Source organism: Vigna radiata, chromosome 1, assembly GCF_000741045.1.
Source record: "Vigna radiata var. radiata cultivar VC1973A chromosome 1, Vradiata_ver6, whole genome shotgun sequence".
Classification (NCBI taxonomy): domain Eukaryota; kingdom Viridiplantae; phylum Streptophyta; class Magnoliopsida; order Fabales; family Fabaceae; genus Vigna; species Vigna radiata.
Window position 1 is genome coordinate 7,393,840 of NC_028351.1, and position 20,255 is coordinate 7,414,094.

The window sequence follows — 20,255 nt, forward strand, 5'->3', positions numbered from 1 at the left end:
TTTAGTCCCTATTTATACTAAGAGCTTAGCGAAAAGCTAAAGTAAAATAAGACTGAAGGAGAGTAGCTAGGTTTGTCCCTTATTTCACCACTTTAAACTTTCCACTATTTAAAGGTAAAATTACTTCATTCCAGAGATTTATTAGCATCCAAATTACTGCTTAATGATTTCAGGTAACAGTAAATATTATTGTAAAATGTTACAAATAGCTTTTTAAATATTTAACGAAATTGAGTACTTTCGGATGTAATCTGCACAGTTTTTCTTGTAGTTTATTGTCTTAAAGTCAAGATTATATGGCTATTTTATATTTTAGATGGTTTGGTCATATAGTTCAGGGTTGAAATTTTGCATGTTATAATGAACATTTTAGTACCTTTCGGTGGAACTTGGTGGTCAAACCGATTGTAACAGATCAGACTGAAACTATAGCCAAATTGAGATGCAATTATTTCCTACTGTTCAATGTCTGTGGTGTAAAATTTCAACCTCAGAGCAAATTGTAGTAAAAGGACAGAATGAAAGAAAGAAAGATGATTCCAAAACATGTGGTGAAATTATTTTCCAGTCAAAAAGCTGATTGCTGATTTCAGCCTAAAGGGAATTTCCAGTGGCATAGATAGAAGAAAATTAATGTACAGTAATAATTAATCATAAGAAAAGAAACTGATTCTCCCAAAATCAACCTTTGTTTGAATCCCATTTACATCGAGTGGCATAGTTAGAAGTATTATTTGTTTTGGAGTCTGTGTTTTGTTATGGTTTTGTTTTTACAAAACATTTAAATTGTGCTTGACTTTGACCCTTAAACAATGTAAAACTATTAGATAAGATCAACTTTATAAGTAATTAATTGAGACTTACTCAAATATATATAAGAGATATGATTATTTCCAAACCAAAATTTTAAGACAGTAAATTTATAGTTCTTTTCTCTTATACGATGTTCAGCTTTCTATCTGTTCAAGATTTAAACTTAGATTTCTTAAGACATACTTAGATTGCATATTACAACAGAAAAATGTTCTGTTGTTTTCACTTGTGTTTCCAAAATTTCTATACTAGCATGCATGAATGTCTCTGACCCACCATTTCGGCCGTGGTACCTTTCGGTGATGTTGATGTGGTGAGTATTTGTTTACACCCATGTGTGCTTCTTTTATTATAAAGCCACATGCTCTCTTATGATGATCATAACACGCACTGGGAAATTAGTGACATGAACTTCACAATCAGTAGCCATCATGATAAAGGAGGGTACTGCATAGTGCAATGGATTACAAGGAATAGAGTGCTGCCAATTGAGAGTAATCTCTGTGGTTTCATTGATGCAAAAGGGTTTGAATTTTGATCACTGTAAGATTAATCGGTGTGTTGTAAAAGGCAGTAATTAATAACCATTTCTTAATTGTCGTCTAATGGAAATGGGAAATCCCTCTGATCATAATGATTAAGACTCATCATCCAATTGGCCTTAAATAATTCTTGTCAAGTGTTCAGTATTTTATTAGACATATCACTGTCACAAGATTTTACTATGAGAAATGGGAGAAAACAAGTGAGGATTATTAGATTTGCTAATTTAAACGTGAAATTGTCAATTGAAAAGTGAAAAACTACCCAGTGGAGGTCATGTCATATTCAAATTAGAAGGTGCAGTTTTTGTTTTTGTAGGCACCTAATCTTTTGAAAGTTCCATTTTTTGTTCAGATCTGCTGTAATGATCATTGATCTGTCGTGTGTGGAAGGCAAATTAAGCACATCCCACAAGATTTAAGAGAAGATTACTAGAAAAAACACAACACTAATGAAAATAATCAAAACTGTAGTGAAGAAAGATATACGAGTTTGTTCATTAATTTTAAATGGCAAATCTCAAGTTTAATTGACAAATGTTACTATTTCTGAATGCATTTGGTATGCTATGCATTTCTACAATCAACTTAACTGCAAATTGGTTCATAGTTTTACATTTGATTATGTTGGTTGTGCACTATATATACTTTAAGCACGCCAAGCAATAATAATCATCAGCTCACTTGTTCATCAATAATTCATATGGGAAAAGCAAAAGAGGGATCAAATTGGCGTGAATTCACGCACATAATCATTGAATTTACTGGTTTATTTTGGTCCATTCTAAGTCAAAATTAAAGGGGGGTTGTATTTCTATTGAACAATTAAAGTGGTTGTGATGATGATGCAACGTGTGGGGCCTTAAAATTATGGTACCTTCAACTTTTAATCTTCATGCTGCTCAGATGATCATTGATGATTTATCATTGCTTACATCAGTCAATTTTGGCCTACAGAGTGCAGAACAACGATTAATGATAAGCTCACATATCAATCTGCACAAAAGCTTATTTCACTATTGTATGAAGCACCAACAAGAGCATCCTACTTTACCTTTTCTCAAGATTCATGTTCCTTCTCTTTTCATTTCACTGTCTTCTTTATCTTTGGCGAGAAAATCATGTGTACTTTACTAAGAATAACTATTACCATAGATCTATCACTAATCTTGCAAATTTATTAATTTGTTATAAGATTTGGAGTGTAAGTGTCACATTAAATATAAATGAAAAAAAATTAAACATTATACAAATGAATATAAATATATTAGTTGCACCAGGGAAACCGGTCGGTGAGCTAAGAATATCTTGATACACTGACAAGTTAATGCTAACTGACTCCTTAACTATCAGGTAAGCTTTTAATCATAATTAAGCTAAAATGTTGATCAAGAGTGATTGAACCGTGATTGAATCTACGATTAAAGTTTACTAATCTAAAGTCCACAAAAATTATAAATATAGAATAAAGGTAAGAGATAAACTCTCTCGTTAATTATACATTTATTACAACATATAGATTATCGTACAAATAGTTATTGACCTTGATATCGGAAAATTTTTAATAAATAGCCCACCGGATGGGAGACAAAAAATTGGAAACAATTACCGAACAGAATTTAGAAAAATTGTGCAAGGATTTGGATAACTTGACCTCATACCAAAATATTAGTGTTACATTATTATTAGTTTACGGTGAAACTGTTGTAGAATGAAGCCGGATAAACTTGTGAAAAAATTACCTTAGATAAGAATGTTAGTTTAGAAAATTCTAAAGTTAAAACAAGTGAGAACACTAATACAAGTACAGGTGTGACAATATTAAATTCAAAGGACAATTAGGTTTCTATAATTATTTTCTTTTCCAGCAATAGCTAATAAACCTATTAAGAAAATCAAAGACATAATTAAAAAAATAAATTTAAATATTGTCAAATAATTGATAACTTAAAAGACTTTTTTTTAAAAGATTTTGTGGGCCAGGGAAATTTACAAGAAAAGAGAGAGCTAGTAATGTATGATGATGCATGGAAGAGGGATTAATTAGGCATGCTACTGAACCTGCTTTTCTAAATTAAGGACTATCCCGACACAATTAAATATTTCTCAGTTCCATCCCCACTAAATTCAAATGTTTATAACACACACATGTTCAAATCTTTACGAAATATTATATTAATATAATACTACTTTATACCTCATTTGTATAGATCAAAAATTCAAAATCAAATTAATGACGGTGATTAAGCCATTTATTATTTAAATTAATATTATCTCGAAATCAATAGTTAAATTAGACAATCAAACCATCATGCGCCACTAATTTAAAATTTAAATAATTTATTTATCGATTCTCTGGTTAAATTATACTTTTTTTCGTATAATTATTTAAATTTTGTTGTTTTAAATGAGATCAAATATTTCGATCAAATCCAGGTCTATCAAGTCGCATTGCAATTTTTATCTGCTTTAAAAAAGGTATGAAAAAACTAAAAATAAAGTAAATATAAATAAAACTACAAATCAATATGTATTTTTAAAATTCAAATTGTATTATTAAATTTAAATTTAAATTTTAAATATATAAACAGATATAAATTATGATACATATATATTTTAAAAGCATAATATTTATTATAATCTTCTAAATATAATTATTATGTTATAGAATAGACTAAGGATAATACACCACCACTACGGTTGTTACTGTTATCATCATTATTGCACCATTGTCATTGTACCTTCTTTATCTGTTGCATATGAAGAAGATTAGGAGAAAGTGCTCTTTGTGGAAATAATTTTATCATAAAATAAAGCTTGTTTCGATACATATTTCATGTGTTTTGAAAATTACAAGGTGTAATTAGAAATTATTATGACGAGGGAAAAAAAATCATTTTATACAGAGTATCTTATCACCAGGCCCATTTTACAGGCGTTTTAAGCCCATTTGGTCGAGCCTTTTTGGCGCAGTGGGCTTTGACTTCTTCGAATGTGTACAATAGATAAAACAAGTTGTTGTGAAGGAGAAATTACTAGATAATCCTTTATAGTATCATTTACATTTTATTTTGACTAAGTGATATTTATTTAAATTTAAAATAAATAAACTAATAGTATTAATTATACGACATTTAGAAATAAGTCAAATAACAATAAACAAACGATAGTCCAAATATTATCTTATTAAACAAAGTTAAAGTAGTTAAATCCTTCCTTATACGCATTAACTTTCTTAAAAATGTTTATCCAAACGCTGCTTTATTTCTTCTTCTGTCCTCTTATTACCAAAAGAAAACACTAAATACATTTCCTCTTACATAAAAATATCAGATGCACTTGTCAATATATTCACGAAAGCAAGAAGTTAATAAAGTAATCTGAAATGCCTTATTTATACGATCAAATGAAAGAGTAGTAGTGTTTACCATGTAACATTGCCAAGGATATATAATATTCAAATTGTAAAGACACCTGCGAAAAGCGCGTTTCCAACAAACGTGATTTAGGATAATTTCTTGAATCAGACTAACACTACCTATGTATATATGTTTCTGTTCGATGTGGGATCAAACTCATGTAATCCTAACACCTATGATGCTGGAATGTATACCATGTTGTCCAATTGAGTTGGAGCAATGTTAGGATTCCCTAAAATAGCATCAAAATCCTTCCAGTGGTCATTCAATTGTGCCCTCAAGAATGCCACAACCAAGCCTCCAATGGTTCTTCTCATCAAATCCCTAGGACCTGATCCATTCTTGCAGGCACATTTTGACAATAATGTCCCAATTACTCCTGCTGTTTCATCGTCCAACATGTCCATGTGACCATACCTTGCCACCACGAAATGTGCAGAAGGAGGTTTGCATTCCTTGAAAAACTCCTTATGGTTCATCCCATCAGGAGCACAAGGTGGACTGCAACAATTACCTTTCTTTGGACCCAGCTCGGAACCAATCACGGCAACAGGCATGTTCAAATTGAAGGATCCTGGCACTCCCTTCAGAATATGAGGATTTGTTTCACAATACTTAGATGTTCCAGCCACAGGGTCTATGCCCACCAGTGCTGAAAATTTTAGCTTGGTTTTTGCATAACCAAGTGCAACACAGAATGCTGTCTTTCCACCCTTACTGTGACCTGATACAACCAATTTCTCCAAGTTGGCTTCCACATTCTCAGGTAGCAAAGGTTGAAGCCCCTCGGCTAGCCAATCTGCAACTTTTCCTGCAAATTTTACTTCACTGGGTTCAAGCATTGGCAACCCTTTGCAAAACTGAGAAGGAATAAGTCTAAAAACTGTTAGAGAAACCCAAAAGGAATCAAACAAATTGTTCAGCTCAAATTTCTCTTATAGAGTTTCATATCTGATTGATATATTGTAGAGAAAATTAACCCAAGATACTTCATATCAATCCTTCAACTCACATAAATAATTTAATTCAAATTCATCTCAAAACTTTAAGATAATAAAATTTATAATTTTTTTATTAAAATTAATTAACGAATTAATTTTATTACGTAATTATTTAAAATATTATGATAGAATATGATTTAATAAAATAAAAAAATATATGAATTATTATAAAAAGTTATAATATAAATAAAATAAAACTAATTTTATGTACCTTAGTTTATAAAATAGACCAGAGTTTTGTCTTAGATAAAAAGTTCTCTCATTGTCATAAAAAATAAAAATAAAAGGATAGATTAGAAAAAAAGAGTTTAGAGAATAAAGATATTGAAACCGTATTCTTATTTAATCTCTAATAAATAAATGTTAGTATCTATATGTATGTTAATATTGTGTAAGAATTATAATTCTAAGATCCTATAATAAACTTTTAGAATGAATTAAAAATACTAAAAATTAATTGATTTCCAATTATTATAAACCAGATTACAAATATTATACCAGTATTATATATATATCTATCTATCTATCTATCTATATATATATATATATATATATATATATATATATATATATATATATATATATATATATATATATATATATATATATATATATATAGAGAGAGATTCGAATTACATTTCTCGCGAAAAAATAACCAATTACAAATTTACAGAAGACAGAATATTAATAGAGAAGTGTTTGAAATAAAAGTTGATAACAATAATTGCATAAAAATATATGACTTTTTTTTTTTTTTTTGTTTTGCTGTGAAAGGAGATTGTATAGAAATATTAATGGTGCAATGTATAGAATGAAAAGAGAAATTAGAAAGTGTTGAGAGTAGATGTACCAGCTGAGGAGCTACGAGTATGAATCCATGTGAAACAATGTGAGTAAGGAGGTGAGAGTAGAAGGTATTGGGAACGAAAAAGCCATGGCAGAATAATATTACAGGGTATGCACCAGGCACAGTTGGTGTAAATATCAGCAATGGTTTTGGAGGTGAGGAGGAAGAAGAAGAAGCACTGGATGCATCAACTTTGAATTGCTTCCATTGGATATCTCCTCTTTCAAAAACTTGTGTGGTTTCCATTGCTGGAAGAGCTCCTTCAGCCATCATCACTTCACACCAAACACTTTGCTTCTAAGAATACTCAGCTTCATTTCTATGCATGCATCTACCTAATATATATATATATATATATATATCCTCATCAAACAAACCTTTGTCCTGTCACATGTCTGTCACATGTATATATGTTGAATATTATCTGGTTTTGCTATTACTAGAATTACATGTTTTTGTAATGTTTAACCTAGTTATAAATGGTCCATTAATTTAACGTAGGATCACACCAGATAAAGAAAATATACTTTTAGCAGTTTTGGCAACCTTATCCTTTTGATTTAATGGCATTACACAATTATTGAAAAGACGTATAACGTGGAACAGTTCAAATACTTTGATATAATGAAGTTTTATTTTCTTAAATATATTTCTCCTTAAGTATTAGTTCAAACAGTTTAATCACTTTGTCAAGATTGAATTTGTGAGGGAACATTTATTTTACCTTCCGGAATTTAGAGCTTTTGATATTATTACTGAGAAATCTTTTCTCCTTTTCTCATCTTAAATATATAGTATTTAATAAAAAAATATATAAAGCCATATAAATTATCTGCTACAGTATCAACCATCCTATTTATATCATAGGTAAGAAAATGTATTGAAAGTTTCATTATCTAAAGTTTAAAAATTTAACCAGTTATAGAACGACTTACGGTTAAAAAATTTCCAATAGTGTTAAACATTAGTTAATTATATAAGGAGATTTAATACACACGCTAAGATATTATCCGTTTTGAGTCAACTTCTCACAAATTTGTATTTTGTATTATTTTAAAAAATTTCTTAAAAACTTAAGTGTTTTATGTATATATAAACTTATATTTATTTTTTATTTTATTTTATGTGAAACTTTATTTGTATGGATCAATTTATTAAGTAAAGTTTTTAGATAAGTTTGATATATGGAGGTGGGTTGGAAACTGACACAGAAAGGAAGCTAATGTGTCCATTTTCTGATTTTGGGTGCATTTAAGTGGAAATCTAATCACATGATTTCTTGTATAAGAAACTGGATGAAAGAAGTTGTATAGTGAAAATGTAGATGATGGAAAGATTTAAGAAAGATTTGTGGTTGTGTTGAGAACAGTTTGGTTTGAAGAGATTATGAATGGGAAGTGAGATATGGAATTAGGATTCTGTTTCTGAAAGACACATGGATGGATGGGGTTAGGTCACTTCAGGAGTCGTACCATAGGTTATATGTATACTGAAATAAAAGAGAGGTTTTAAAATTGAGGAATATTTGGTATAAGGTATTCATGCAAATGATTTAATTAAGTTAGTTTTTTAAAAATTAAAATTTAATTGAAACAAAATTATAAGTAGAGATTGACTTGAAATTTTTTAGAAAAAAAAAGGTAATTAAGCCTAACAAAACAAACAATAAATTTAATATTTTTATTTTTAGTAAACTATATTTTATCCTTACTCTAAATATAATAATTAAAAAAATTTGAATTTTTACTAATGTTTCATATTTTATGTAGATGTAGTTTAAACATTAAAAATTAAATAAAGTAGATTTAAGAAGTAAAACGAAAATAATAACAAAAAAGAAATATAAGAAGAAAACAAAACAAATAAAAAAATAATAATTAAAAAAATTAATTAGTGTGTGTTATTGAGTTCATTTAATTTATTTTTAGTTACACACTCGTACCTATTTAGTTAAGTCTTCAATTACATATTTATTTATTTCATTAAATTATTTATAGTTATGCGCTGTTTTATTTATTTATTTCATTTTTAGTTACGTTCTATTCCTACTTATTTATAGAATTTAATTTATTTTCAAGTATACACTAAATTTTAGTTATTTATTTCATTTAATTTATCTCTAACATGTAATAGTCCATTATATAAATTGATATTTTTGTTATTATACTTTTTTAAAATATTTAATTATTTATTTAAAGTTCTTACTTTATCTCTTATTTTAGCTTATTTTGTATTGTTTTAAATATCATTCTTTAAGAATTTGATTAAATATATATAAAAGAACAGTAACTACTTTAGGAACCCATTAAATACTAAGTACTATTGGATAGCTCATAAGGACTAATTTAGGAAGCAAGAGTTATTTGAGTTTATAAGGATTTATTACCGTACATTAGATGGTGTAGCAAGTTGGAAGAATAACATGATATATGTATATGGATATCTGATCATCGCATTGACTTTGTGGTCTAGAGTGATTTGCTTTTGGAAGCTTTTCATGTTAGATGCAATACATGGTTTCTGTTGCTGCATTTGTATGAGCAGTTTTCATGCCATTAAGGAAGCTTCTGTAGGTGTTTAAATGAAGAACTTCGTATAAGGAGGCAATGGAGTCTCAGCAATGGAGTGTTTTGTTCAAGTTTTGTTTAAATAAAGTACTGTATTTAACATACATTTGAAACATCTTAGGAAACAAACATATAATAGAACATAGAAAGGGAGAAACAGCAAAAGCAAATGTTGTTTTCATGCTTGTATGTACTTGACATCAACGAGTGTAGCAGGAGCAAGAGAAGGATCGTTTAAAATAGCCTCAAAATCCTGGGTCAGATTATCCAACTGTGCCCTCAAGAAGGCCACAACCAATCCTCCCACAGTCTCTCTCATAAACTTCCTAGGACCCTTCCCATTCTTGCACATACACTTCGACAGCACGGTGTCAAATAACGGTGTTTTATCGTCCAACATGTCCATGTGACCATAATCTGCTGCAACAAAATGTGCACAAGGGGGTTTGCTCTCGTTGAAAAAGTCCACGTGGTTCTGCCCTTCAGGAGCACATGGTAGAGGAACAAGGAAAGCCCTTTCTGGTCCTAGTCCAGTTCCTATTACAGCCACGGGAGCCTTCAAATCCAGTGAATGTGGCACCCCTGTCAGAATTTTAGGAGATGTTTTGCTAACCTTACACTTAGTTAATCCTCCCACAGGGTCTATGCCTATCACTGCAGAAAACTTCAGCACCGTTTTAACATGCTGACCTAGGGCCACACAAAACGCAGTTTGTCCACCCTTACTGTGACCTGATAGAACCACTTTCTCCAATTTCGCTTCAACTTTCTCAGGAAGCAAAGGTTGAAGCCCCTTCACAAGCCAATCCACCACTTCTCCTGCTTCCTTTATTTCATCACTAAACAAATTGTTCTAAGGAAAATTTGTGTCAGACAATCGATTCTAAAATAGAGTGACATGTTTTAAAACATTACATATTCATTTGATAGAAAGTGTACTGTACATACCAGATGAGGAGCAACAACTATGAATCCATGTGAAACTATGTGGCCTAGGAGGTCACAGTAGTCGTTTGGTTGAAGCAAGAAACCATGGTAGAAAACCATTACAGGGTAAGCACCACGCACAGTTGGTGTAAATATCACCAATGGTTTTGGAGGTGAAGAAGGAGGCTTTGTGGGAATTTTGCTCCATTGGATACTTCCCTTTTGGAAAACATCTAAGGTCACCACTTTTTCATCGGCTATCTTCGCCATGATTATTACTCTTCTCACACCAAACACGTTCCTTCTAAGGATACTTTTAAATCTTCTTCAGTCCATCTACCTTATATAGAGATTCTCTTTGTCAGCTTTCCATATCTATTTTTTTTTTCTTAATTTCTGCAAGATTTTAAATAAAACAAATTGGAATATGAAAAATTAATATAATGAAGGTAAAATTTGCTGGCATGACATAGAATTTAAGAAAATGACATCATATTCATACAAATTTTTTACATACACAATTTTTTATTTTTTATTTTTTTCTTAACAAAATACAAAAATTCATTTTTTATAATTATTTTATTTTTATATTATATATCATCTTATCATTACTCAAATTTTAAATAGCTTTTCCGTATCATTATTTTTTTAATTATCTTAAATACATTAAAAAAATATCTAATTCAATTAAATCTAAAAATATCATTGTTTGATAGCTTCCACGTCTTTTTTTCGTTATTTAAAGTTTGAGTTGAATTTTGCATCTTACAAGTCAATTGGAAAACCCTATATTGCATGTGATCAAGTGAAACACAGATAAATACTATTAAAGAAGTGACAGGGACACAGAGAAAAGGTTGTCAAGGGACCACAATGCAATAGGTAGCTGAAGGCTAGATTTCAAGAAAAAAATTTGGAGACACTCATGTTAGAATGTGATGTTTTTATTGTTTTCGAAACCCTAATTTAAATATGAATTTAACTTTTCGTTAGAAGTGATAAAGATGTGATAAAGATGAGTATTTTGTAAAAGAAATTATAAATTTATTATTTTAAAATTTTTAATTAAAATTTATATCAATTTTTAATATAAATTAAACTCAGTTCCATTCACATAACATATATATGAAAAAAAAATGATTCTAATAATGAAAAATTAAAGTGTGAAAAAATCTTGTGATAAGTAAAAAAAAAAAAAAAATCTATAAATTATTGTCCAAAACTAGTTATAAACTTTGAAATTATAATATTTTTATGTATAACTTCTAATTTTCTTATGTATAAATTCTTCTAATGTATAGTACTCCTGTATGGGACCATGGCTCTTGAAGATGACAATAAAATTTATAATAGTGGACCATGTTTTTTTGGCTGTTACAAAATAACTGAAGGGGCATTAAACAAATGACACATGCAACTTACCCCACTTTAAAGAATCATTTTGCCAGTATTATGGATATTAATAATAATTAAAATGTTTAATGTAATTATAAGTTATTTTAATTTAATTTTTTTTGTTCTATGTACTATACCAACTTTTCTATTCTCATCCCAAATTCTTAGATATTATCTGTTTTGAAATATGGAATCATGTTAGTTAAAATTATTTTTAGAGATTGAAAAGAGAAAATAATATTTAAACTGATTTTAACTCGACTCATACAAAATAACACTATTTATATTATTTATATTAAGTAAATAATAATCTACAAAAATAGATTCAAAGTTCACTATATAAAAATAGTGATAAGGAAAAATGTTGGCTTCAAAATAAACATTTTGAATATATTTGAGAAACAAATGAAAAACGAGCTAGAATGCAATCTGTCACATGTAATTCGTGTGGGTTTTGAGAGCAGCCCAACTATAGTGACATCATCGAAAAATTTGTCGGGAACAACTTCTGCTATGAGAGTTGTATCAATATTCTAAAAAAATTAAAAAGAAGGAAAGAAAACATTAGGAAGAAAAATGAAAAATACATTTTTTTTAATATTAACCTTTTAAATTGATTATTATGAATATATCATATTATTTTCGGAATTGATATATATGTTTTCGAAGTAGAAAGTGAGAAATATCAATATTCATTTCATTATTAGAAACGAAAAAAAATGATAACTTTATTATTATAAAACATTTAAACTTAACTTTAACATTTGAACTTAACTTTAACATTTAACGTTTACAATAATATTGTATCCTCACATAAAATATTTATCATTAAAATATTATTGTAAACGAAAATATTTAATTATTATAATCATAACATAAATGTCAATTTTAAACATATTTATTGTAAATTTAAATTTTGATATATTTATATTTGAATATTTAATGATTACACATTAATAAGATAAATATTATTGTGCAACAAATACAAAAGTATTTTTTTTATTTAATTTTATATTATTTTATGACATTTTTTAAATAAAATTGTGGCAATGAAAAGGAAATTGAATGTATATTTAAAATAAAATTCAAAATTATGTGTTTTAGATTTTAGTTTATAAAGAAAAAGGAATTAAAAATTTTAATGCTTTGCATGAGATTTTTATTCGCATAATGATAATTTTTACTCTCACATAAGTTTTTAAATTAGGGTCAACTGAATTCCAACATTTGTTTTAATAGGTTAAAATTCTTTTTTTGCATACCACTTGTTTGATAAAGTAAAGTAAAATTTATTAAATGTTAACATCTATATTTTTTTTTTTCATCTTTACAAGTTTTTTTTTTTTTTAATTAGTTTTGATATCAACACACTAACTCATATGTCTCTTTAATTAATGATATTTAGTTACTTATACGATTTTACATATTGCTAAGTTACAAATTATTTTTTATATATTTTTATGTTTTATCATTTTTCATATATACATAAAGTCATAAAAATAAATAAATATAATTAAATATACAGAAAAAAGATTTAGAAAGAATTTATTTAAGATTTGTCAATAAATAATTTAAAACTTTTGCGAAGTTAAAGATTCTTGGCCACAGCCTTATGTTTTATATTTTATGATGGAGTTGAAACAGATTATTTGTGACGAATATAGGTCTATTAAAACTTCCTATATATGTATCTTTATATTACAAGAAAAGATAAAATTAATTTTTAAATATTAGTGTTAGCTAAATTGCAACTTTATTAAAGTCGGTTTAGTGATGATTTGTACGTAACAGATTATTTAAATATTTTTTAAATTAAAAATACAAAATCATTTTCAACTTTTTTTAATAAATGAATATTTGTATTAGTGTAGAATTAACAAACATGTAAAATATATTTTTATTTTTTAAAATTATAAAATACAAAATTATTTTTAATAATTTTTAATAAATAAATATTTTATTTTTGTTGAATTAGGATAAACATAGTTGGCATTATCAAATTGAATTTTATTTTATTACAACTTCTCATAATAACCACTACATCCTTATATCCCAAATCACATTTGGACCAATTATAATATAATTTCAAACTAGTTACATAATAAAATTAATTTGTTAATTAATTCTAACTTTCATTATAATAACTAAGAATTATATTTTATTTTTAATCTAAAAACTCATATATTTAAAAATGACTAATCTCATTACATTTTTCTATTCTCACTTTTTCTATAATTTTTTTCGCAATGGTTTTATTCATTTCACACTCATAAATCTCTTTACACTCATCTTCTTTCATCCACACACATCTTTTCTATCCATATTCTTTGTTTTATCTCCATTTCATGCACACTTATCTCCCTTATCCGCCACAAATTATTCTTTTCTATTTTGGTCATCATTAGTATTTAATTATTTTAAAGATATTATATGATAATTTTTTTAAAATTAATATCATTATTGTCTACCAAATAGACACAAATTAAATTAATATTACAATAAATTTGATTTAGAATCGATTTAAACTATGCTAAATTAATTAAATTTCAAAATAAAAATCCATTAATGTTAGGTAGGTTGACGTTAACTTAGAATTAGTCTTGAAAAGTCAGCCCTAAAAAGTTAACCTTCGTGATTTTAAAACCGAATTCGTGTGTCACGCTAATTTACCACTACGAGGTAAGTAACATAAACTTTTAGGTATTGATAGTAACTTTTCAGTTATTTTCTTAAAATAATCCATTTTATGACATTAATGACACAGAAATTAACGATTAAATCTATCCCATTAGAAATTATTAGTAAGTAAAATTTACAATGTGGTGTCAATATATACGACGGAAATTATGATAATTGAGTTTATCACAAATTACATTAATTAGAAGCTTGTTTATACTTTTATAAAACCAATAGATTATTGTTTTCCGCAAAATTTGGCCATAAAATTTAACTATTTCAGTAATATTTGAAGTGATGAGAAAAGAAATTTGAAAAAAAAAAAATTATAAGAATTTATATATTTTAATTGATAAAAAATTTTGTAAAACCATTGAAAGAAAACATTTGAGTTATTCAACGTATACATCATTTAGGACAAATCATCATAAAAACAATACTATAAACCTAAATATTTAACTTTACATAAAAAAAAAAAAAAAAAAAAACATTATTATAGCTTGCTCCATTTTTATAATAGGGTTGCATAAAAGTCCAGAGTTTGTTGCTGAAAGAAGACTCATCTAGATTGGAATTAGATACTTTAGAGTGTTAGCAGGAATGCAAATATGCTAAGTTAACTCCAAGTCATTCCTTACTTTAGTGATCAGCATAGAATCTCCTCTCCTTTTGCATGAAAATGAATATGGTAGAATGTTTAATATAAATGGTAGAGTCATGACACAATATCAGTGAAGAAGAAACTATGGCGAACGATACATCATCTGATTCTGATAATGAAATTATCGGAGCACGAGTAAAGCTCTTTGGACATGAAAAACCGATACATCAAGTTCTTGGAGGAGGAAAAGGTACCACATTAAATTCATGTTCATAGTTTTCTTATATCAATGAACTGGATCAGCTCTTGTAAAACAGGTTTATAGAACTATAATAACATGATAATCCATGAACTGATTCTGATAATTGGGGAACTTGCAGTGGCAGATATACTGTTATGGAGGGACAGAAATTTATCAGCTGCGCTTTTGGGAGGGATGACAGTGATATGGTTTCTATTTGAGATTGTTGAGTACAATTTCGTGACTCTCCTTTGTCACATTTCCATCACCACCATGCTTGTGCTATTCATATGGTCCACAGCTGCAGATATATTCAAATGGTACCTATTTTTACTTAACATCAAATGTAACAGTGTCTATATGAATATATAGATATACAAGATGATATAGACATACATGTCCTTCTATGACATCTTTATTCCCTTTGATAAATATATCTTCAGGAAACCTCCCCAGATTCCAGATATTATTTTACAAGAATCTTTCTTCCAAGATCTTGCTTTCATTCTCCACAGAAGATTCAACCAGTTACTACCAATGCTCCTCCATATTTCATGTGGAATAGACCTGCCAATCTTTCTTCTGGTACACAACCAATATTCATTTTCTTTCACTAACTGAAAGTGAATTTCTTAATTAACAAATACGTAACATGACCTCTCACTTCTCAAAAACATTTTCAGAACATTGTGTCCCTCTATATTTTCTCAGTGATTGGAAGCTACTTCAGCTTTGTCAATCTGCTATATATTGGTAAGCATTTCTTCATCTTTTTTTCTCTTTTTAGGTTAAATAACTCAATTGACTGTCGTAAATTATAATGTTTTAGCTGTTTTAGCAGTTTTATGCAGTCAGTAGCATGTAATAAAGAACACTCTCTGAAAAATTAAACTGTAATTACATGATTAAAGAATTAAAAGAATAATTTAACCATCTCCTTAATATGGAGCATATGTGAATGTGAGTAACTTAACCCTATTTTTATATGTGATTTTATACTGAAGTTTGTACTAAGATGTCTGGTTTCTTGTTGATGGTTCATTGATGACAAGGTTTCCTGTGCGTGCACACGCTGCCAATTGTGTATGAACGATATGAGGAAGAAATCAACAATTGGGTGAGCGATATTATAATCGTTCTCAGAAAAAACTACAGGAGCTTTAAGAAGAACTACCTCAACAGAATTCCCAGAGGACCAGTGAAGCCAAAGAAAACTCAATAAACTGTTACACTTACACTCATCCCAACTTCAAAATATAGATATTGTGCATTACATAAATAGCTGCTATGAGAGATACAATGGTTATCACCAGAAAAACATACATAAGATGTTTAAGTTTCTCTCCAAAAAAGCCATACAATGTAATAATTTTATTTTTCATACATGTCCAATTGTGTTATTCAATGGTGTTTACACGGATTGTGTGTGATATACTTTTCAATGAAATCTAATTGTTATACTTTTCTTCACTAAACAATATATCGTGCGTGTGGTGTGGTATGTGAACAACGTTTTAGGTTCCTCAAAGTTCTCTTGTGTTAGCATTCGGATATAAAGAGAAGCTGAGGTCAGACTCCAGAACACTTTGTCTGCTACTCTTTTGGTGAAAGGAAACATATATCAAACACTTCTACTTTTCTTTCATCTCATTTCTATTCCATTTTCTTTTTCTGTCTCCTTTTTTTCGTCAATGATCACATCTGTCACTTTGTTTTTCGTCCATCTTTTCTTTTCTTGTTTCTTTCCTTATAACTCTTCTTTTAACTTCAATCCACCCGTAGAAGTCATTATCACAATCTCTCAGTGAAAATGTATAATCATATCAGAAACTCATGCTGTCTTTGTATTGTACAAAAATTATAACCATCTCCACACTTTTTCTTTTATATCATTTAGTTTTTTCTTCTTTTTCTACATATATCTATAGTCACTTGTTATATATCTATCCCTTTTTTCACCTTTTCTCTTGTTCTTTTCTATCTCTATCTTATTTCTGCCCAATTCACCATTTTGAGGTAAACAATTATCAGCTCTCTTGAATTATATAGTGCTTTGTGTAAACAGATATAAACTGACAGCTATAAGAAAAAGTTGGAGAAATTGAAGACTCAATAGGGACAAAATTAGCCTTAAATAAATTTTAAGTTTGTACTGTATAATCAATTTTTTGTTTTCTCCATTAAAAATTTTCTTTGAATTGGATCTATAATTAGAGATCTAAAACTTATTTATGAAAAGAAAACATATAATAAAAGGGTCTCAAATATTTTGTTAATTTTTTTAATTGAAAAACTATAATAGGATACCAAGTTCCAAATAATGGGATTACTAATTAATTGTTTCAAATCAGGCTTTCCCATGGTAATTAAACAGAGTTGAAGAATAATCCAAGATGAGTTTCCCACCAGGTAGGTTGACTTCCATATACAAATATGTGACATTACAATTGTGCTTGTCACATGAAGCATATATAATGCGTCTGATGTGGTGGTGCAGTAGTCTATGACCCACTTATAATGTGGGAAACAGATAGCTCCTAGATTACAAGAATTCCACTAACATTATGACTACCTACAATGCGTCCAATAAAAATTAAACATCTTCCAAAAGCCTCAAAACTTAGTCTTCTTATTTCTATTTATGCAATAAGAGTAATGTCTGTGGCTAGAGTACCACAGATTTTAATTTCTTCTTTTGGTTTGTTACTTCAAAACCCAAATTTGCCTCTTTTTTGTATTTTTCCTGTAACGATGGACTCTCAAATTATGTGTCAGGTGAGTATAGAAGACCATCTCAAATTGATGAGTCTTTTGTGGGTGGAGTATTCTATGGAGAGATACAACATGTGTCTATCTTGTACGGTTATCAAACTCGCGAGTGAGAGTCGAATAAACTCGACTCGTACACTCAACTCGTAAACTCGTAAGAGTTTACTTCAGATGAAAAATACTATATGAATAATATCTTAATTCAAATAAGTCTACAAAATTATATAACTTTAAATAAATAAAATTCATAGATATATAGTTCATAAAAATAAATATTGTAAAACATAAATACTTGGATTATTGACATTAATTTTGATGCATTTCATTAAATATATAATAAAAAAAGACCAATCAATCTTGTTTTTCTTTATTTTTCCTCCTTTCAAGCTCGTAGAATCGCTCCAAACTCACGATTCTACACGATCCTACCGATTTCACAATTAATTCTACAGAGTTTACCCAGAAAAGAGTTTACTTCCAAGTTAACTCGGAAGCCATGTCTGAGAACGTAAACTCGTAAGAGTTTAAGAGTTAACTCGAGAGTTTGATAACCATGCTAACTTGTATAAAAAATTGACACTGTTTTCAATCCAAAACTTTAAAGCATTGAGTTTATGGGTCTTTTATACTTCATGTTACTCAATTTCTCAACTTAATATGAACTTAGAGTCACATTTACGTTTCTAATACAAATATTTCATAATATTAAGTTTAAAAAGATCGTCTAACACATGTATTAAATTGTGTTTAAGTTTAACTGTTTAACTGTTTTCTAAATTCTACATATTGAGAATTCTATGTATAACATGTTTTTGTGAATAAAAGTTTCTTTCTTCATTCTTATTTTTCTTAGGATTATAGAAGACATCTCCAACTATAGAGTAAACCTGCGAACCAGTTGTTAAAATTGAATATCCATCATGCATTAGTACTGAACTTTGTAAACGTTATTCGATAATCCTTTTTCATTTTATTTGTTACTGTAGTTTTCATGAAAAGGAATCAAGGATCCACTGTTGTTTTGTAGAACTAACATAAGGTTTTTAAAGTCTAATAAAGTAAAATGTCCGACTCATACAACTTCAAAAGCTGTAGTCATGATTAAGCAATTTTGAACATTTAGTTTATTTTAACTGGCAAAAAGTTGAGGTATCAAATAATATACATGTTTCTTGAACTTAAAACCTCATAGAGTTAGCAGTAACTGTAGTATTGCTTAATTTCTGATACAGTTATCTGAAAAATATCAGTATCAGAATATAAGAAAAGATAGAGTAGTTATAGATATAGCCTACAACAGATGATGGAGGATTTGCTATCAGAAAGGGCCAAGCATATAGGCTTTTAGCCTCTCTAATCCAGTAGTGGGGGCACCATTATGAATTGTAATTGAGCAAATGATGTTAATTACAATGGTGCATGCTGATGAAGAATTTTGGAAACATAACACATGGAGCATAATATTAATTAAGCAACTGCAAACCAACACATTCATGTGCCGTACGGCAGCCGTAGAATTGTAGGATAAAATCTGCTTTGAAAAGTATACATTTTGCAATCTCCTAAAGAATCAACAACCATGCTTTATTGGTCTTCGTCCTCCACTGAACAATAAGTGGAATCTCTAATAATGTTCTTTTATATAATTTCTTGTCTAAAAAGTGTTGGTAGTAGTACTATATAGAAACAGCCACTGAGCAAAATAGTATTTTTCACTGCTGCTTAACTAGTTACAACCTCCCCAAGTCAGAAAAAAAGTTTTGCTTAGGATAAACATTGTCAGTTTTAAAAAGTCAAATCCATCGTGGTCGAAAGAATAAAAAAGTTAATGATCTCTGGTTCATTTTAAATAAAAAAAAACTCAAAAAAATGGCTTAATATGATTACCATTATGATTTTTTTCAAAAAAAAAAATAGTCTAAATATTTGTCATGTTCTTTTTCATTTTACATGTTTAAATTTTCTGTCTTTAATGATAGTTTTGTAATGATAAAAACTACTGTGATATATTAGATTTGTCATGTGTATTTTAAATGTTAAAAAGCTATATTTTATGTATTATTTAATTAAATCTAAGTTCATAAATGCCAATTTATTAGTTGAAAGTGATCACTCTGGAATCAATAGCGTGATGTTAGCTACCACAACTAAATTTCAAGACAAGAACTGAGTGGTCCACCACAGTCTAAAGGAGCAATAACTTGGACTTTTCTAGGGTAATGAAAAATTTCTAAACGTCTTCAACAGCACATAAAGATATTTTTATTTTTTATTTATATATAGCTTATATAACAAGCATAGGCCTATTCTCGGGTGAAAGTGAAAATTATTCAGCAAGTGGGAACAAATGGTGAGAGAATTGAGAGAGGTGAAAATTGTGGATTCAAACATTGGTTTCTATGGTAATGGCTATGCAATCTGGTTGATGGTTTTGGTTACCTTCTGCATTATTCCAGC

At 28.6% G+C, this 20,255-nt stretch overlaps 3 protein-coding genes across 3 annotated transcripts; 1 reads left to right on the forward strand and 2 right to left on the reverse strand.

Annotated features, from left to right (window-relative positions):
- Window positions 1-4,750: 4,750 nt before the first annotated feature.
- On the reverse strand, window positions 4,751-6,926 carry LOC106768765 (chlorophyllase-1). The gene is made up of 2 exons (XM_014654079.2): window positions 6,626-6,926; window positions 4,751-5,634 (listed from the first exon to the last, which is right to left on the reverse strand). The coding sequence occupies exons 1-2, from the start codon at window positions 6,893-6,895 to the stop codon at window positions 4,948-4,950; spliced, it is 957 nt and encodes a 318-aa protein (XP_014509565.2). The 5' UTR covers window positions 6,896-6,926; the 3' UTR covers window positions 4,751-4,947.
- Window positions 6,927-9,278: 2,352 nt separating this feature from the next.
- LOC106756600 (chlorophyllase-1-like) lies at window positions 9,279-10,402 on the reverse strand. The gene is made up of 2 exons (XM_014639094.2): window positions 10,138-10,402; window positions 9,279-10,042 (listed from the first exon to the last, which is right to left on the reverse strand). Exons 1-2 carry the CDS (start codon window positions 10,384-10,386, stop codon window positions 9,368-9,370), a joined length of 924 nt encoding a protein of 307 aa, XP_014494580.1. The 5' UTR covers window positions 10,387-10,402; the 3' UTR covers window positions 9,279-9,367.
- A 4,492-nt stretch (window positions 10,403-14,894) lies between these two features.
- On the forward strand, window positions 14,895-16,519 carry LOC106768152 (reticulon-like protein B9). Its single transcript, XM_014653135.2, has 5 exons — window positions 14,895-15,038; window positions 15,169-15,349; window positions 15,473-15,614; window positions 15,713-15,782; window positions 16,082-16,519. The coding sequence occupies exons 1-5, from the start codon at window positions 14,933-14,935 to the stop codon at window positions 16,249-16,251; spliced, it is 669 nt and encodes a 222-aa protein (XP_014508621.1). The 5' UTR covers window positions 14,895-14,932; the 3' UTR covers window positions 16,252-16,519.
- Window positions 16,520-20,255: the final 3,736 nt, after the last annotated feature.

What these genes read in the sequence shown, in the direction of transcription:
- LOC106756600 (XM_014639094.2), bottom strand. Translation starts at nt 10,386, where the DNA reads ATGGCGAAGATAGCCGATGAAAAAGTGGTGACCTTAGATGTTTTCCAA. An exon ending in TAGTTGTTGCTCCTCATCTG is followed by an intron (nt 10,043 to 10,137) that starts GTATGTACAGTA and finishes AATTTTCCTTAG; the next exon opens with AACAATTTGTTTAGTGATGA.
- LOC106768765 (XM_014654079.2), bottom strand. Translation starts at nt 6,895, where the DNA reads ATGATGGCTGAAGGAGCTCTTCCAGCAATGGAAACCACACAAGTTTTT. An exon ending in TACTCGTAGCTCCTCAGCTG is followed by an intron (nt 5,635 to 6,625) that starts GTACATCTACTC and finishes ATTCCTTCTCAG; the next exon opens with TTTTGCAAAGGGTTGCCAAT.
- LOC106768152 (XM_014653135.2), top strand. Translation starts at nt 14,933, where the DNA reads ATGGCGAACGATACATCATCTGATTCTGATAATGAAATTATCGGAGCA. An exon ending in ACCTGCCAATCTTTCTTCTG is followed by an intron (nt 15,615 to 15,712) that starts GTACACAACCAA and finishes AAACATTTTCAG; the next exon opens with AACATTGTGTCCCTCTATAT. An exon ending in TGTCAATCTGCTATATATTG is followed by an intron (nt 15,783 to 16,081) that starts GTAAGCATTTCT and finishes ATTGATGACAAG; the next exon opens with GTTTCCTGTGCGTGCACACG.